General features: G+C 33.4%; 2 protein-coding genes across 3 annotated transcripts in view; one reads left to right on the top strand and one right to left on the bottom strand.

Moving 5' to 3' along the window:
- LOC122013665 (tyrosine decarboxylase 2) overlaps window positions 1–4,732 on the top strand; it is a 62,415-nt gene extending 57,683 nt beyond the window's left edge. The window contains exons 16-17 of the mRNA XM_042569905.1: window positions 4,200–4,337; window positions 4,417–4,732. Of these exons, the coding sequence (XP_042425839.1) occupies window positions 4,200–4,337; window positions 4,417–4,539 (261 nt within the window). The 3' untranslated portion in view covers window positions 4,540–4,732. The remainder of the gene's footprint in view (window positions 1–4,199; window positions 4,338–4,416) is intronic.
- An 8,623-nt stretch (window positions 4,733–13,355) lies between these two features.
- On the bottom strand, window positions 13,356–17,981 carry LOC122016227 (tRNA dimethylallyltransferase 2-like). Of its 2 annotated transcripts, none has more exons than XM_042573459.1 (10): window positions 17,661–17,981; window positions 17,477–17,556; window positions 17,325–17,393; window positions 17,176–17,248; window positions 16,979–17,073; window positions 15,748–15,822; window positions 15,161–15,523; window positions 14,968–15,043; window positions 14,716–14,879; window positions 13,356–13,580 (listed from the first exon to the last, which is right to left on the bottom strand). In XM_042573459.1, the coding sequence occupies exons 1-10, from the start codon at window positions 17,935–17,937 to the stop codon at window positions 13,449–13,451; spliced, it is 1,404 nt and encodes a 467-aa protein (XP_042429393.1). In that variant the 5' UTR covers window positions 17,938–17,981; the 3' UTR covers window positions 13,356–13,448. The 2 variants fall into 2 exon arrangements, with proteins under 2 accessions (XP_042429393.1, XP_042429394.1); XM_042573460.1 differs by lacking the exon at window positions 13,356–13,580 and adding an exon at window positions 13,655–14,056.
- Window positions 17,982–18,658: the final 677 nt, after the last annotated feature.

Below are 18,658 nucleotides of genomic sequence, written 5' to 3' on the forward strand. Positions count from 1 at the left end.
AACAACGTGAGCCTAACAAACTATGAACTTGGAGGTGTCATACTCGATAATGCTAGAAATGAGACGACAAGTTGAGCATGTTAGAAGGAAAAGAAGACTTATATGATCTTCAATGTTGTAATTAATTTTAACAATCTATGTTCAACTTAGAAGCATAAAATTCTAAGAACTAATGAACTTTTGATGCCTTTCCACTTCATAAAGAAACATTTTTCTGTCTATAATATCAAAATGTTCCATGTTCTCTTTGAGGAAGAGACTTTGACTAAGTTAGTTTAGTGCAAGCTAATTTCAAGTAAAATAATTGACTTTAGGTGAAAATTGTGGCATCAAAGGACATTAGCTAGACAAAGTAAATAGGCGATCGTCCATTTTTCTCACAAATACAAAACTTAATTTAAATATTGGTAATATATGTGTGTGTGTGAACTTGAGGTGAACTGAAGTGTGTGGTAAAAGGGCATTGGCTAAAGGGAGTGCATAGGTGATCATATATTTTTCTTGCAAATACAAAACTCAATTTAAATATTGGCTATATGTGTATGCATATGAACAATATTAGAGTGACAGTAGTATTCAATAAAAATAAGATGTAATAAAAAATAACACAACACAAAGTGTTAAAGTTTTTATGTGATTTGAACTCCATGTTTGTATATCTTTAATCCTTTTATGTTTGATATGATAACCCAAAATACAATAAGTGACTCCTTGCACCCTAGGAAACGGTGGAATCCTCTACAATTGAAGATGAAACCTGAACAAGACGATACCTCAATGAGCTAGAGTGCTCTACACACAAGGATAAATCTCAACAAGGATAAGATCTCAAAGATCTAAAGAGATCGACCCAACAAATCGGATTTCAGATTCATTCTCTCTAAATAAAAAACAATTTCTAGAGACAAATCCTAACAACTAACCCTAATAGATATAGATCTAATCCAAGGTGAGGTGAGAAAAGAGTTTCTTATAGAGCTTTTGATGCAAGGATGAACCATGAATAAGCCTTCAAAGCCCCTTGATGATCCTTTGACTCTTTAACAAGGATGGATAAATGATAGATATATTTTTATACAAGTTCTTATGCCAAAGAATCACTAAAATGGGCATTTAAATGAGGCCTAATGGTTTTATTCTTTTATTCATTGATCAACCAATGAAAAATCTTTAGTCACCCCCAAAACTAATCATTTATGATAATTGGAAGTCATTACTCAAATCTTGTTTGACTAACAAAAGTCTTAGCTATCTGTGCTAGTCTAGTTGCTTGACTAGAAATTGACTAGAAATTTTTAGTTGTTCGAAACTTGGTTGTTGCCTAAAACTATCATTTTTTTTTGTCTACCAATAACTGGCCAATCCTTGTTTGTTGGTACCAAATAGGCTATAAGAATAAGCTCTTTAGGTTTTACTTCATACCTAGAAGCTCAATTCTACTATTAGAATCTTTACCTGAAATAAACCCAAAACAAGATATCTTCAAATCTATTCAGCTCCTTAAGCTTGATCTATTAACAAGGTAGACACTCCACATGACTCCACACTTGATTCATCAAATCCATAATTAAGCTTGTGTAACCATGTCTTCGCATCAAGATTCTCTTTAAAAAGAGTTATTCATACTTGATAAATATATTATCAACAAACACGGAACTAAAAGGTCTATTAACTTATATGTGTTATATAATCAAACGACTATTATAGAGGATCTAAATTTCAATAGGAATCAAGGTTTAAAATCTTAAACTATGTCAGTGTTTCGATATTTGACTAGATCATTACTGTTTTAGTACCATACCAGAATTACAACATGTAGTGTTGGTGGTGAGGAGTGGGCAGGAGGAAAAAGATAAACAAGAAAAAGAATAGGACACAACTATATACCTAAATTCGGACTTTATGCTCCATCTAGAATTATATAGTTTTGACATTGTTGTGGATGAAGACAAGAAAAAAAAAATAACAAATATTATTTCAATCCATCTTGATGCTATTGTAGCATGCCAAGGGATATTGAATATGCCATGACACAATATTCATCAATATGATTGACACAGCGACACAAGATAAATTACATGTACTTAGTAGTACCAAGCTTTTGTAATTTATTGGAGCGATACGTTTGATTGTGTTGCCCATCACGGTATGAAATTTTAAACCATGACACTATAGTTGTCCATTTGAGCAAATTCAATAGCACTAATTTCAAATCCTATAACAAAAGCTCCTTAAAGTTAATAGAACTTGATTCCCAAAGTTATAACCACTTTAACACCAACAAGCTTCCTAAAAATAAAATGGAATAAGACCTTCATCAATGGTTCTAAGAGGCATCTTGAATTGAAAAGGACATAGAACACAGAAGCAACTGAGAGACATTCTAAAATAAAATGGGTATAAGTCCTTATATCCAAGTTAAAGACTTAGACCCAAGACGTGTTCTAGAAAAAAAAAGGCATAACACGTCAAATCAAGAATTCCAAGAGTCATACTAAAATAAAAGGCATCAAATCTCTGACACAATCAAAAGAAGACTTAGACTGTAATAAGTGTTTGAAATAAAAGGGTATAAGACATAGGTTAAAGATCCTAAAAGACATCCTAATTTAAAAGAACATCCTAAGAGGAGCTCTAAAATAAAGAGGCTATAAGACCTCAAATGAAGAGTTCCAAGAGAAGTCTTGAAATAACAAGGGTATTATACCTATAATCCAAATTGAAGGAATACCTATACCTTAAGTAGTATCCAAGAATAAAAAGCATAAGACCTTTGGTCAAGGTCCCAAGAGACATCATAAATTGAAAAGGGAATAAGAGCTCAGACCCAAGCCCAAGATTTAGATAATGAAGCATCTTGAAGTAAAAAAGTGCATAAGCCCTAAAGTCCAGAGTCCATGAGATATACTACATTAAAATGTGCATAAGACCTCAATCCTAAGTTGAAGACTTAGACCTAAGAGGCATTCTGAAATGAGAAAGGCAAAATACCTTAGATCAAGAGATCAAGAGATGTGATAAACTAAAAAGGGCATAAGATCTTCAACCCAACACCAATAAAAGGTTATTAATGGCAAAAAAATTATCACTAGTAGTTTTGGTATCAATAATTTCGTTACTAGACTCGTTGGGCTAAGTCTTGTGGTTAAAGCTATTAATGATATTATTAATGGATCTCATCACTTAATGTGACATTAGTGGCAGATTTTTTTTCATTATTAATTAACAATATATCTTAAAGTAATTGTAACTAAATGACACAAAAATAACAAAAATATATTATATTTTTTTGTCATATATAGTCATTATCTACAGATTCATCACCAAAAATATTTTTTAGTGACAAATGTTTAAATGTTAGTTGTGGCTAAAATGTCATCTTTGTGTTGTGTAAGTCAAAGACACAGACCCCAAGTGGCTTCTTGAAATGAAAATGATATAAGAAAAGGGTCAAAAGTCCCAAGAGACATCCTAAAACAAAAGGTTCACAAGCTCTTAGATCTTAATTGAATAAAGATTTAGATCATAAGAGGCATCATGAAGTAAAAAGGATCAAGTTCACCCCCCACTCTTCCAACTGGTTTAAAACTACATTTAGTCTGTCTGCACAAGTTAAATTTCATCCCCAAACAACTCATTCATCTTGAGCCAAACTGCTTCCTGCTTAGGTCGAACACAATGGAACTTCTATCTACTTCGACAAGACTGCATCTGATTTGGGCAAACTCAACTGGAACCTGAACTACTTCAATCGACTGCAACTAATTCGAGCTTACTCAACTAGTCCTTAATCTATTTGATTGAGCTCAACATGAAATTTGGTCGCTTTCTCAATTTGAGGTCTGAGCCAAATAATTACATTTGGTAGACTTCTGTAATCTATTATAAAATGACCATACTTTACCCTTGCCCTAAGATGCAACTTGTAACTACAAAGAATTTGGTAAAGACATCCATAATTATGCATGACTTTATACTCTATGCAGTATATGGCTGAATCTCCTTTGTATGTGGTTTCATGCTAAAGCAGCCCCAAGATACTGGGGTGTTCTTAAAGTTAAAACTATGATTTGGTTGGTTGAATAGAAATTTTTTCAAAATTCATTTTTCCCTGGTACTTGACTAGGATTTGCTATTTTATTTTTCTGATTCCTGCATAGCATCCTCAGAATATTGTCACCAGTAACTGACATTCATAGGTTGTGACTCCTCGAACCTTCTCACTAGTATGTTTTCGCCTTATTCCTCCACAAAATGATCCAGATAATGGCTTTAAGTTGAATCAAAGTCTATTGAATTCTGTCAATGCAAGCGGCAAAATCTTCATGTCACATACTGTAAGTTCTTCAGTCGCAATCACTGAGCTACAGAATTCCTTGTGCTTCGTGATGGCTTTAATTTTTCATTTGTAAGCAGGTTCTGTCGGGCAAATTCATCTTGCGTTTTGCAGTAGGAGCACCACTTACGGAAGACAAGCATATCACAATGGCATGGAAGGTGTTGCAGGATCAGGCTACGTCGCTTCTAAAGGACTTATAGGAGTTTATCCGATATGTTTTCCTACTTATTTGATCATTTCAATCTAGATAATAGATCCAATTTGATCAGCATGCAAGTTCTGCATTTCCGAACTCGTTTTGTTTGTTCGGACCATTTTAATTTTGACCCTACAAACCGAATTGAATTGGCCGGAATTCTGGTTATAATTTTGCAACTGTTGTTATGCTTAAAAGTCTACCATCTGTATCTCAATTAAATTACTCTTTTAATTCTAGGGCAATTGCCCAACATAGCTGGACCTCTTATTGAATTTCAAAAGAAGTCCTTTAAAAGTGTTTCACTTTAACCAATCATGAGTTCGGTTAAAAAGTTGATAAAATGACTGGTACTCTGTTATGAAGGTGGCCTAATAGACAACCTTGACAGCAGTTGCAAATAGTGAACTGCATAACTAACCTAGCAAATATAATGAGATGGGGAACGAATCAAGAGCTTAGGGTATTTGAGGGGATTAAAAAAAAAGATAGATATGTTACTTTAACGGCATTCTTAGTATCGATCCATGAATATAGAGGGAGGTGAATATAAATATACATGTATTAGGCACATGGTAGAATAAATTTTAGGTAATTTTTAAAAATTGATCGTCATTATGTCAAAAATATCATGCATTCACTGTCTGTATTACGTCTTGGGGGCATATTTGAGAGGATTAAAGATTTGAGTGCACGTGTATTACTAAGCAATGTGAAGTTATGACTTGATGTTATCCTGGTGAGATGTGAGAGATTACGAGACATCATCTAAAATCTTAGATCTCTTGATAGTTTTTTACCTAAAACTAAACTAGACCAGGAAACAAGGATTTTTAATATCGTAGTCAATTCAAGCGACTAAAGATTAATTTCAAACTATTGAAGAACTTACGGGATCAAAGATAACTATGGGATTGAAGATAACGCTGGAAGGGGTGAATAATATTTTTAATTTAAAATCTTTTATAATAATATTTTCAAAATGTTATTTTGAAAATTAAAGACTTATTGTTTGAAATAGAAAATTATGCAGTAGAAAAATTAGTTTTAAAGACGTTTTCATAATCTGAGTTAAAGTTAAAATTAATTTGTTTGCAAAAATATTTATTAAATAAATGTGTAAAAAGGTACAAATATTTTATGTAGTTCGGAATATTCAGGTTCTTACTCTATCGCCAATGACTCGTTCAGGGATCACTCTTCAAAACTTCATTAATTTTCTTCTTTTGAAATCCTTCAAAACTAGAGAAACTTTTAAAAAATTAATCTTACAATAGATAAAAATTCTTCAAAAACATCTTGTACAACAAGAATATTAAATTGTAAAAACACAACGTACAATGATAAGCAACAAAAGAGAATAAGTTGTATAAAAATGACAAACAAATTATACTGGACTCAGAACAATTCTGGGAAGCACGTTGCCTTCAAAGAGAGATTCTAAACGGACTAAAAAATATCCTAATTTTAAAAAATAGAAAATATTGAAAATACTAGATATAAAAAAAATCTGAAAATTATTATTAAAAATAGTAGAAGTATTTTTGGATCCTCATGTGGTTTTTGGCTCATGTTCCATGACCTCATCAAATTGAGGAGCTCATCTTATTTACGCTAAAATGTCGAGAACTCATGTTTGAGCTCCTTAATGTTAGTGGTGAGGATCTGAAATCCAGTATTGACTCTCTCCTCCTGGCTTGTCTCTCTCAGGCACAGTGAGATGTCATGTTGAGCATATAGTGTAGCCTATGGCGGTAGGTGATCCTCATCGTCGTCATCTAAGTGCTCGTGACCATCTAACATCCAGGCCTCCAACCATGTATTCACCTTTTATCACCATGATATGATCTCTCTCAATCATTCCAGCTAGTGACAACTACTATAAGTCAGTCTGATTGTATTTCTCTGAAGCACCTCACATCTAATCCTAGGAATGCTAATAGTGCAGTTATGATATGATAAAAGGGCACATACAAGTTTCTCTAGAACTAGTAGTGAATATTTGATTAATTTGATATTAATTTGATATAATTTTTTTATTATTTTTTAAAAAAAATTGATTAATTCAATATTAATTAAAATAATTGATTCGATTATTCCCGTATTAATAAAATTTTGATTCGATTTGATTAATTAATATTAAATTAATTTTTGATTAATTTAATTAATTTATAAACTGAATTAATCGAATATTTTTTATATAAAGGTAGGAGAAATAGGTGATTAAAATTCATGGTTCTTACGTCATAGCCTATGACCCTTTAATTTGGTGGGTTAACATCATAACACCACTATCTTTTTTACATGTTTTTATAGTAAAACACAAATATAAAAGATACAAGCAAATATAATAAAAGCAATGTAGTAAAAAAACTTAATTGCTTGATCACTTGGGTCGCTTTGGAAAGCACTTTGGAAGTCCTAGATGTAGGATCGTGATGGGTTAAAGGAGGGTGAACAGTGCTTCATCGAGATTTTCTTTACTTGCTTTTGAAATATTCTCATACTTATTTGTAAAGTATTATTAATGCAACGGAATAATAAAAGAAATAAACACAAAATAAAAATACTGTATTTACATGGTTCAGCACCCCTCGTGATTCCTACTCCATAGCTTGTACCTCGATCACGAGCCACTAATATTCTCCTTTCAAAAAAATCTTTCGGAGATAAAGAAATCTTTTACAAATTATAAGTACAAATAAACAAACAAGTGAAACAAATAATATAAACGATAAATTAAAAAAAAGTAAATGGTAATAAGATTTTGATGGTCGCTGGAAGACTTGAATGCAATTGAACTTTTCCTGGAAGCTCTCGGATCACATGAATTGTAAGGACTTTGACAGTAGGAAATGTTTGACTTGTCTAAACTAGTTACTCGAAATTACTTAAATAGTGATGTTCCCAGCTCCTAAGCCTTTTTGGTCGCCACATAGATCTGCACTTTTGGTATCCCGAAAGCTCCTTCCAATTGCTTGGACTCTCCCTTAGTCAGCTATCGCATCCTCGTTCACGTCGCATCCTCTGCTGACTGGATCTTGATCTAGCACTTCGATTGCTCAGACCACTATCGGTTGCCTAGACTCAAATACCATTTGGCCATGTTAGCGCTTATCCCGACTGACGACTTATCCTGGCTTCAAGTCACCTAGACTACTTCTAATCTCCCAACCTTTAGATTACCCAAATATGTTCTGATCCCTCGGACCCTCCGAGTTTGACTTGTTAACTCTAACTTCCTGCAGCACAGAATGCCCAAAAGTATACAATCAATATTGTTTTGTCTTTGTTTGGAGTTTACTTGTCCAAGACTCCCTTTATCTAGAGTTAACTTCTCTAGGTTTTTTTTTCATTCTTTAGAGTTCACTACTCCAAACCTTCCCTCTATCTAGATTACACTCTAAAATTTTTCACTTTGTTAAGCATTTGATCTCCCTTTGACTCGTTTGAACTTTTTCCTTATTAGACATTCGATTACCCTAGACTTGTCAAGATTTTACACTTATCTAGAGTTCACTTTTCTAGGGTTTTCAATCTTTCATAACATCTGATTCCCTACAACCTGCTATGACTTTTCACTTGTCAAACATGTGGTCCCCTTTGATCTGCCCAGATCTTCACTAACTATAATGTATCCAGTCATTCTTAACCTACTTAAATTTTTACCAATTCTTAACTCTTGATCAACCTTGACCATACTCACATATTTACATAATGCCAATTATTAAAATCTTAAACTTAAGATCCATTGTACCAACACTAGAATGCAACAACACTCATCCTAAAACCTCCTAAAATTAATCTCACAAAGGTTTTTAAACCTCCATGAAACAAACTTTTTATGGTTTCTATTTATGATCAAAATTCGATGATTTATCGACTGTTATCCTCTTCCCATTGAATTGCTCAACTATAGAGGATAAGAATCAAATCATTGTTGATGCTTTATCTGTATGTCGAGTCGTCAACAACTTTCTATTCTGGTATCAGGCTATTGCCTCAATTGACTAATCCCGTCAACTAGAAAATATTTTATGCTCTTGCACATTGACACTAGTTCATTGTCCTAGTCAACTACAAAATTTTCTATTTGTTTTCATCTCATTTTGCTTGTTATACTAAAAATACTATTTCCAATTGACTAATAGTATTCCAAGTTGATTTTGTGCTAAAAAAAACACTAGCCGACTATAATTGTTCCCAATCAACTAATACTATTCATAGTTAATTTTATGCTAAAAATGCCTAGTCAACTATTATTATTCCTGATCGACTAATACTATTTGAAGTTGACTAGTGCTCCAATTTTAGTCTTTCTAAGACTGAAATTTCCTCGTGCTAAGTGACTTCATCTCTCTAGGACTTTCTCTATACCTAGTGCAATTCGATCTTGATTTATTAGGATTTCATTCTTGTCTAGTATTAAGTTGACCTTAACCTAATAGAACTTTTCTTACTAGAGACTCTTCGTCTTTGGGACTTCTCTCATTCCTAGTATCCAATCACTATGGGCCTACAAGGATTTTCACTTGCCCAATCTTAAATCACCCTTGACCTATTAGGACATCCACTACATAGAATCCTACCACTCTAGGAGTTTCAACCTTCCTAGCATTCAATTATCTTCTTGACTTATCAAAACCTCATCCCTTACTAAGCATAGTCCTCCATAACCTTTTTGGATTTTTATCACTATCAAATATCTAGTTACTCTTGATCTAGTTGAACTTTCCATCAATTGCCTGACATCCAATCTTCCATAACTTGTGAAGTCTTTTCATCACTTATCTAATTGCCAATCATTCAGTACCTCTTAGGACTTCTCATCACCTAGTAAAACCTATTAGAACTTCACATCAACTATCAAGTGTCCAATCATCTCTTGACTTACCTAGACATTTCATACCAACCCTAAATTGGTTCTCTAGCTGTCTAATGTTTATTTAACTTTGATCTACTTAAACTTTTTTCACTATTAAATACTTGATCAATCTTAACCTACTTGATATATCACTTCACCACCAACACATATCGATTAAATATTAAAATCCAATATGAGCCTAGTCCAGGGGCAATTGCACCAACAACATCAACCAAGAGGCTTTTCTATTAAGAAAAATAGAAAAGCTATTTACAAACTCTAATTATGAGAAACAAAAGATAAAGAAGCTTCTAAGGAAAAAAAAAAGGGGTAAAAAAAAGGTAAAATGTTTTCATTGTGAGGAAGGTCATATAAAAAAAGCCCTAAACTGAAGAAATAAAAATTCAAAGATGAAAAGTCCAAGGTTCAAAATCTGAAAGCACAATTGGGATGACACTACATCCTCATCAAAAGCATCAAATGGAGGGATGCATCACCAGTTCAGTATTGTCTTCATGGCATTAGATAAAGGAGTAAGTTACAGACTCAATAACTCATCCGATGAAGAAAGCCAAGGTAACCTTGGTGAAGGGCCGGGGGAGCTACACCTAAGGAATCAGAGAACATGGTAAGTGAGGTAATAAATCAACCCTTTGAAAAAATTTATGATACAATTACATTGTTAAAAAAAGTATAAAATTAGGAGTAAATATTTTGATTTGAAAGAATTAGTAGGTACTTTAAAACCTAAGTTACAAAATTCATGTCCAAAAAGGATGATCTTATGAAATTAGAGGTTGAAAACCTAGGATTAAGGGAACAGGCATAAACCCTTAAAATATTCTTAGAAAAATTCTTTATTGTCTAAAACAATTTAAATATACTAATAGGTAGTCAAAGGACAGAAGGAAGGAAGGGTTAGGGTATCGAAGATCTAATGTTTGTTTTCAACCTCCTACGGGACAAACAACAAATAGGAAGGTTTGAAAAAAAATTTGATACCCAGGAATTCCCTAACTTATTTTAGGTGATAAAATCTATTTTTCAAACCCAGGAATTCCCTAACATTCACCTAACAACCAATTCACCTAACAACCAATTGCTAGCATCTCCCAGTCAATTGCTCTATCCGAATTCGAACATTGCTTTGCTTTGTCAACCCAACAACTCCATCCAACTCTACAATAGTTGACTGCTATACCACTATCAATTGATTGATGTTCATCAGTCGAGTCCCCGGATTGACTATAAAATATTATGTTTATGCTCTAATAGTGTCATCAGTTAAGTGCATCACTCAACTAGTAAAATAATTGACTAATGAAACACAATAGTGTATTGATCACACGGTAAACCCCCTCAAATTTCGAACTCATAGTTTAAGATTCATTAGCCGATTGTTATTTCCATATTAGTCGATTGATACCTCTATTCTAGTCTTGCTAAGGTTGAACTTTCATCTTGCCTAATATCTAGTTAACTTTTGTTGTTCACGGTAGGGCCAACAAAAGGGGGGTGAATTGCCTACAAAAATTTAACAAGTCCTTTCGCGATCTTTTGGATTTAATTAGTTATGCACAATTAATTAAACAAAATAAGAATGCATAAAATTAACAACTTCTAAGAAAATAGTAAGAATGCTAGATTTACTTAGTTACAACCTAGGTGATTGTTAATCCAAGACGTTGAAAAAGCTCTACAAGAAATCTTTTTTGTTAAAAGCGGAGCAACCTCTTACAGACGTTGACAACTTTAGAAAAAGACTAGGAAGTTATTACAGAAGTTGTAGTTAAGTTGTTGTTTAATTTCTAACTCCAAGAGTTTTTTTATTGTCCCTGAAAAAACCTATTCATTGCTCAGAGACACCTCCAAGTAGGTCCAAGGCGTTTTCCATAAGACAAGTTTTATCTGTCGAAGATAAAACTTTATCTTCGACTAATGGGTATTGAAGACGTCTTCCATATGCTTGAAGGCGCCTTCCATGATGACTCGAAGGCTCCTTCCATCTCCTTAAAGGCACCTCCAGCAGTTGCGAGCAGACTCCAGCAGTTTCATGTTGGTAATGTTGGCCATCCAGAATTAGGCTCACCCGAATCCATCTTTTGGTATTCTCCTTGAGCGGACTTCCGCTCTGGCTTATCGTCCCTCAGAAGTGTCGGGCGCATTCTTCTCATCCACCGGTGTACTCTTCCGCAGCTCCTCGTCCCTCAGATGTACTAAGTTCGTTGACTCGCTTCCCGTACCATCCTTCTTGTTTGTTGTGTCTTCCGCTCGACTTCTTGTGCTTCAACTTTCTGCACACTTAGACACAAGACATCAAATACAAACAGGACCGAACTTAATTCGGTTGACTACATCAAAACTACCACGATGTACTTACAACTCTATTCTACTAAGACTTTATTTGCCTAGCTAGCATGCGATCAATGTTGACCTGCCCGGACTTCACCTGCCTAATATTTAGTCAACCTTGACCTATCAAGACTTCATCATTACTAAACATTTGATCCTCCTTTACCTTTTTGGACTTTTATATCATGTCTAACATTCAGTCCTCTATGACTTGTTAGGACTTCACTTAATATTACCAAATGTTTGGTCAAACGTGACCCACATAGATTTTTCCTGTGCTAGTTCCTTGTTAAACTTTTAATTGCTAAGTGTCTAGTCAACAGTAATCCATTTGGATTTCATCTTTGCTAATTCTCTGTTAGACTTCCAATTATCAAGTGTTAGATCAATCATGACACATTTAGACTTCTTCACTAGTAAGTATCCGATCAATCTTAACCTACATGATCAACCATCGAAATCTAAACTAAGCTTAGTCAATCATGATCCGAGGTTGATTATACTAATAATCTCCCCTTCTAATAATAATTTAAGGGATAGACACATAAAATGATGGGACCCACAAAAATAAAAATAATTGGTCATTATTTTATGTATGTATCCCTGAACTTTTCTCTGAGATTTTTTCCCTTTGCATATCATTACTCTATTTTATATTACTTCATCTATCTATGTCTTTCCAAAATCGATACCTAATTGTACTTGAATAGATATATGATAATTACATTAGTAATTTTTTTTATTATCACTACCTTAAGAATTATAATCATATATCTCTTATTACTTGCTACTATATTCTTTAAAGAACTATCTAAAATAATATTGACTTCATTTCTTATTTTACTCTTATATATCATAACTTAAAACCAAAATTTCCTATTATCTATCTTTTCTACTTTGTATTTTATTTCTTATATATATAAAATATTAATTTTTCTAATCATCATATTTATTATCTCTATTATTTTATCACATTCTTATATTTCATATTTCAAATTTCAAATCTAAAACAATCGATATTAATATAATATTTATTTTACAACTGATATTAGTAAAATCAAAATTAGTGTAATATTTATATTTATCCTGCCTACAACATAAGATCTCTTACATATATATATAACATTCAACATGTTCTTTTCAACGAACTTAATATTAAGTTAATAATTTGAAAGATCAATTTATAAAATATTCACTTGTGTTGGACACTGACTAACAACTTATTACAACTCCCAATTTTTTCATATACACTTAGAGATCTACATAGATGATTTTATCACTCTACTTATAGATAATATTATAAAATAAGAAGGCGCCATTAAATTTTTATACAAGCAATCAGGAATATTCTGTAATATTTTACATAACTGTAAATTATATATATAATATTATAACCCATCTAAATTTTAAAGATGAAATCCTAAATGATATATCCGCAACTTAAAATAAAAAAATAAAAAAAATTATACAATAAAAGTATAGTAAATGGTGACAAAAGAAAAATACGCTCACTCCAGCGCCCCCCGGCCTCCTATATCATTAGTATCGTCAGTGACTGAGGGGACAGAGCGCCCACATCACTTCCACAGGGTGCATCATCCAGGAAATTAAAAATGGGATAGTAAGAATTAAAACCAAGTAAATGAATATCATCATGTCACGAATAGGTACAATAACTAGACAGTTGACCCTACAAACTAAGGCACCGTTCTAACTTGTTGGGTGATATAGAATTGCTTCTTCAGGCCAAACAATCTTTTTCTATGCCTACGACCTTGCTTATGTTGCTCCCATTCATGTGCTCCTCGCAAAACCTGATTGCCACACGCCTGCAAAAGTAAACATAATCACTATATTTATGCTAAGAAAACCCAAGAGAGCATGAAACGATGAGTAAAGTTGCCTGTATAAGGGGACAGTTCGTTGCACGAAACCCCTTCAATGTAGAATTCCGAGGAATGGTATTATATGCAGCCATATCCTACTTTACAAGAGGTTATTTCGAGACTAAACTGAGTTGAATTAAAAGAAGATTCTAACTCGGCGCATCCTTGAACTTGAATTAGCATTCTTGGAAAAAGAATGCAGAAATAAGACAAAATAGTTAAAAACATGTTGTGGAAGATGGGAACACTATATAGTTAAAAGTATCATTCTCTGAAATGGTATACATTGTTCGCCAAAGAAATAATAACACTTACTGTGTAATTTGGTTGGTTGAAATATTTGTTCCATTCTTGATAGATTTTGCAACATTTTCTTGCAAAATGAACAGCAATTCCAGGATTGTGGCTCTTTAATGATCCTGGAATACCATTTTCCACAATCTTTATTCCCTCTAGAACTCATCTATTCTTTACATCAAACTCAAAAATACTCGTATGAATTGTTATTCTATATACCTAACTAATACTTATTCCTATTATATTCTTATTATATTCAATTTCGTGAGAATAAATACTCTTAAACATCAATTGATTCACATCTAATCAGAAGGTACCTAAAATAAATCAAATGACGACCAAATGGTCGATTGAGAACTTCAATTGACTAACAAATGGTGAAACCTAACTATTTGAGATGGACTAGACAGAACTTGTCTCATCATTAGATTCTTATTACATTATCACCAGTAATATGCAAACATTAAATTACTCTAAATAAGTTTAAGTATAGATGCATTGAGTTCCCATTGTCGGACCTGATTGATTGAATTGGTCTAATTATAAAATATATTGACCGTCTTTGGGAACTCTAGATTTGTATCTTAAAATATATAATTAGCAATTAGAATAAACATTAACATTCTTTAGATAGCTTCAGGAAAATGAAACAGTTCCTGAACCAGTAAATGGAGAAAGACCACAATAGAGCTCATATTGGCTTGTCGAGCAAGTCCACCAACGCTTTACATCCTAGTATCAGAAAAATTAACCATATAGTTGAAGAGCAAGATAGACTTACCTCACATATATATTGGGTCCACAAGTCCCTTAAAACTGGACCCTTTTGCTCGAAATGACCCAGCTTTTTATTGTTGGTCAAAGAACCCGGTTCCTCCAAAAAATTTCTCACAATTTTTGCACAAGGTTCAACTACTGTCGTCTGCCATAGATCACCCGAGTTGGCTGTAGGAGTACACATGTTACATATAAACAAAGATGTTTAAGCTCCAAAAAAATTCATTAAATGAGCAAGTGAGATAACGGTGCAGACAGGTAAAAGCTTCTGTTGCATCAACATGGTGAAAGTTCCATCCAAAAACTGACTTCAATTGATTAAGCCGTCGTTTCTGAGAAAAAAGAATTCATGCAGCTTAAGCTTGTATAGTGATCAATTTCTATATTTTTTTGAAAATATATAACCATGAGTTTCACAATTAGAAGATAGTACAAAAAAACAAGTTTACTTGGCGGCGAACAAGTTTGCATGTGTTGGATTTTAACTTCTCTATGGCTTCAGCTAACAACTTTTTCAGCACGTCACCATTCATATCGCCAATCTCTGAGAAGTATGGCCATGGGACCTCAGTTGACTCTTTAATGGAGAAGTAGCTTTTAAAAAACATCCCAAATTCATGGACACCAATAGCCTGATATAAGCCTTGGGTATAATCTGTGTTTTGATTGTAGATACCACAGACTTCATTCAGCAGTCCAGAATCAAGCATGGAGTCAACTCTTTGTTCCACATATCTATCCAGTATAGGTAGAGAAACATCCACCCATATAAAACAACAATTATATCTAGAAGTATCAGCACGTCCCCTCTTCTGCAATGCCACAAGAAAATTCAAAGATCAACAAATAAGGATCACCGTTCCATTGCAACTTAGTTTATTTTCAAATATTTACAATAATAGATGCTTTCCTAAAATTAATAGGAGAAGATGCAAACAGGCACAGTACACTGCATATGCATCAAAGTGCAGAATGTCACAGAAGCAATGGAGCAAAAACAACAGTGGGAATTTGTGTTTCCCAATTTGTTGTATACCTCAGCATTCTTTCCCTGAAAAAGATTACTAGGCCGGACACCAGAGCTTTCATACAAGTCCAAATAACGTTTTATCTGCACAAATCCTAAAAAATTAATAAGAGAGAAATTTAGAAATTAAAACTAATATATAAATACATGAGTAAAAAAACTAATAGGCATAAAAAATGGGCACCTTGATATTTTCATGCCATGGATAATTTATACAGACAAACACAAGGAAAATCATGCCTCATGCGCAAGATTGGCAAGTTCAACACACATTAAAGAAAACATGCAAGTTTTGTTCAACAAAAAATGGGGAAAAAACACAAACATAAAAAAGGAAGATAAACATTATAGTGTTATTTTTATTGTATAAAGAAAGAAAAACATCCAGATGCTAATTAACGCAAAACAGCAAAACAAAAACAGCATTACGGGATAACAATTAAGGATTTAAACTGATTAAATGTATTGCCAACCATAAAGGGAAAGGAGTAGTTGTTCTATGAACTATTACTCAGTTTTCAAATGCAATCTGACATGAACTATGCTGACTGTTAGATAGTTTGTGGACAACCTACACCATATGGCTGCCCTACAATAAATGCAGCTGCCCAATAGAAGCCCTTTAAGTCATAAAAGTCCATACTGAATGTGCTCACATTCAGAGGCAAATGATTTAATTATCTAATGTACAAAGGAAGAGAATTCCAATAAAACATAAGCATCTCTCTCAAACCTCTTGTAACATGGTAGTAGAACAATGATAAGCAATTCCTTGCAAGGGTCTGCTTTCTACACCAATTCTGCTACTTCTAATTGGTTCTAGCTCTGTTTATTTCAAAGGATGAAAAAAATGAAGGGATGGATAAGTATGGCTAGATGGATAAATAGATGATCTGATAAAGGGCAAATTGGTGCAGGAAACTCTGGCCATCGAATCAACCCACCTAGCCTGTTTGGCCTACTCATTCTAAGCTCTCAGCCTTTTCAACAAGCTCTCTCTCAAGTTTTCTGGATAAGATTTTGGAGTTTAAAATATTTTTGGTTCTAATAAATTTTTCTTTAAAATTTGTTATATTGCAAGTATCTCTTAGAAAACACTAAAGGCATAAATGATCATTAACATTGTTTTCAAGTATATGTATATGAATGAACCATCAAAAGATCAACAAAGGAAAGCACTACTTAGAAAAAAAAACAATTAATGGAGGACAAAAAAGGAAATTGCTGATAAGGGATTTACTTTTCTGTGGTCATTTGGATGGATTCTGTTCGCAGCAACTGGATCAACCTCCTTCAGCCGCTCAAAGCTAGCAATTTTATCAATTCCACAGTTTTCTGAACCGCAGAAGTTAAAACAGCAAAAAAGGCAGTAAACATGGCAAATACGGCTTCTAAAAGGATTCACAGCACAGAACAAACGAAGCTATCTCATATCACCTCGAGGTTCATCCCGTGAGCATGCTGCCACATCTTCCACTAGATCATCCGCAAGGAATGGGCTCACAAGAGCCTATCAAACAGAAACAATACTTAGAAGAAACTAGAATTAGAATGCTAAGATGAACGATTTTCTAAAATTAACGTACCTGAATGTAGTAATTCGTACCCCCAACGACAACCGGGAGGCCCTCACGTAACAGAACGTCATCTATAATCTTTGTACCAAAAAAAACTAATAAAAGACGTAATATATTGCATAAAGCGCATATACAAAGACTATAAAAACCTCAAGACTTACTGGAATCGCCAGATCACGGAAATCTCTGGAAGTGAATCCAACAGACGGATCAATACAACCTAGCAGATGATGCGGAACTCCTAAAGTTTAAACAAGAGAGCTTCTTTACTTGCATAAATTTTTGAAGAGGGTTCAACGAACCACAACTTACATCGTTAGGGTAAAGAGGAGGAAGACAGCAAACCATTGCGTTCAGGGACGGGAACTTTGTTAGTGAGGACGTCGAGGCCTCGGTAGACTTGCATAGAGTCGGCGTTGACGATCTCCACGCCGGATAAGTGTGAGGCGAGATCGATGGCCAGGCGCGACTTCCCTGCCCCAGTCGCTCCCATCACAACCACCACCTTGTTCTTGCTTTTCGCACCTTCGTCTGTGCGATTGCCGGAGAATGGGATGTGCTCGTCGGAATCGACCATCGCCTCCTCCTCCGGCGGCAAAGGGGCTCCGTTCGTGTCCGCCATCTCGGCCCCCAGGCCCCAACACAGCAGATGCAGGAAAGCCGAAATCAATAAGCCGACATTTTATTATTCATTTAAAACAAATATTATAATCGGATTAATATCAAACTATGAAGGTCAACTCTCGTATGTGATTTTTTTTAATAAATAAACTAATAAATAATTATTAATTTTGCATATCTTAGAGTTAAAAGTCGATGATAAATGTTTTTTTTAAATAAAATTATAAAAAATAAATTCTATATTATATTATTTAAAACAAATGCTCGACTTTAATCTTTTTGAGAGTTATAAAAAAAATATTATTGCAAATGCAAGTCTCAATTATATATTAGCAATTAAATATCAAATACGTAAACAACAAAGATAAATAAAATAAAAAAAAGTTAAAGGTAATATAAAATTTTAATATGATTCAAAATCTCAAATTTTTATTTTACTAACTCTTAAGGTGAGTCATATTCTTTGAAATCTCATATGCGACTGTGCGTCGCGCACAATATCAGTGTTATTTATTTATTTTTTTAATTTTTTTTTTAGTTTTTTGAATTTAAAAAATTCAACATTTCCTTATTTAAAATTTAATATATAGATATATCCCCTAAACACATTACAATACTCAATAAATACTTAAATTAATTTTATTTTAATTTTTTTTTTAAACCAAACATTATAACCTAATTAGAAAGCCTAAATCCTATAGGTAAAATCTAAAAAAAAAAAT

The sequence above is a fragment of the Zingiber officinale genome, chromosome 8B (assembly GCF_018446385.1).
Source record: "Zingiber officinale cultivar Zhangliang chromosome 8B, Zo_v1.1, whole genome shotgun sequence".
Classification (NCBI taxonomy): Eukaryota; Viridiplantae; Streptophyta; class Magnoliopsida; order Zingiberales; family Zingiberaceae; genus Zingiber; species Zingiber officinale.

Bases quoted from the DNA above. Each gene is read 5' to 3' on its own strand.
- LOC122016227 (XM_042573459.1), bottom strand. From the start codon at position 17,937: ATGGCGGACACGAACGGAGCCCCTTTGCCGCCGGAGGAGGAGGCGATG. The intron at 17,394-17,476 runs GTAAGTCTTGAG...TTTGGTACAAAG, and splicing joins TCCGTGATCTGGCGATTCCA to ATTATAGATGACGTTCTGTT. The intron at 14,880-14,967 runs GTCTGCACCGTT...GTACTCCTACAG, and splicing joins TGCAACAGAAGCTTTTACCT to CCAACTCGGGTGATCTATGG.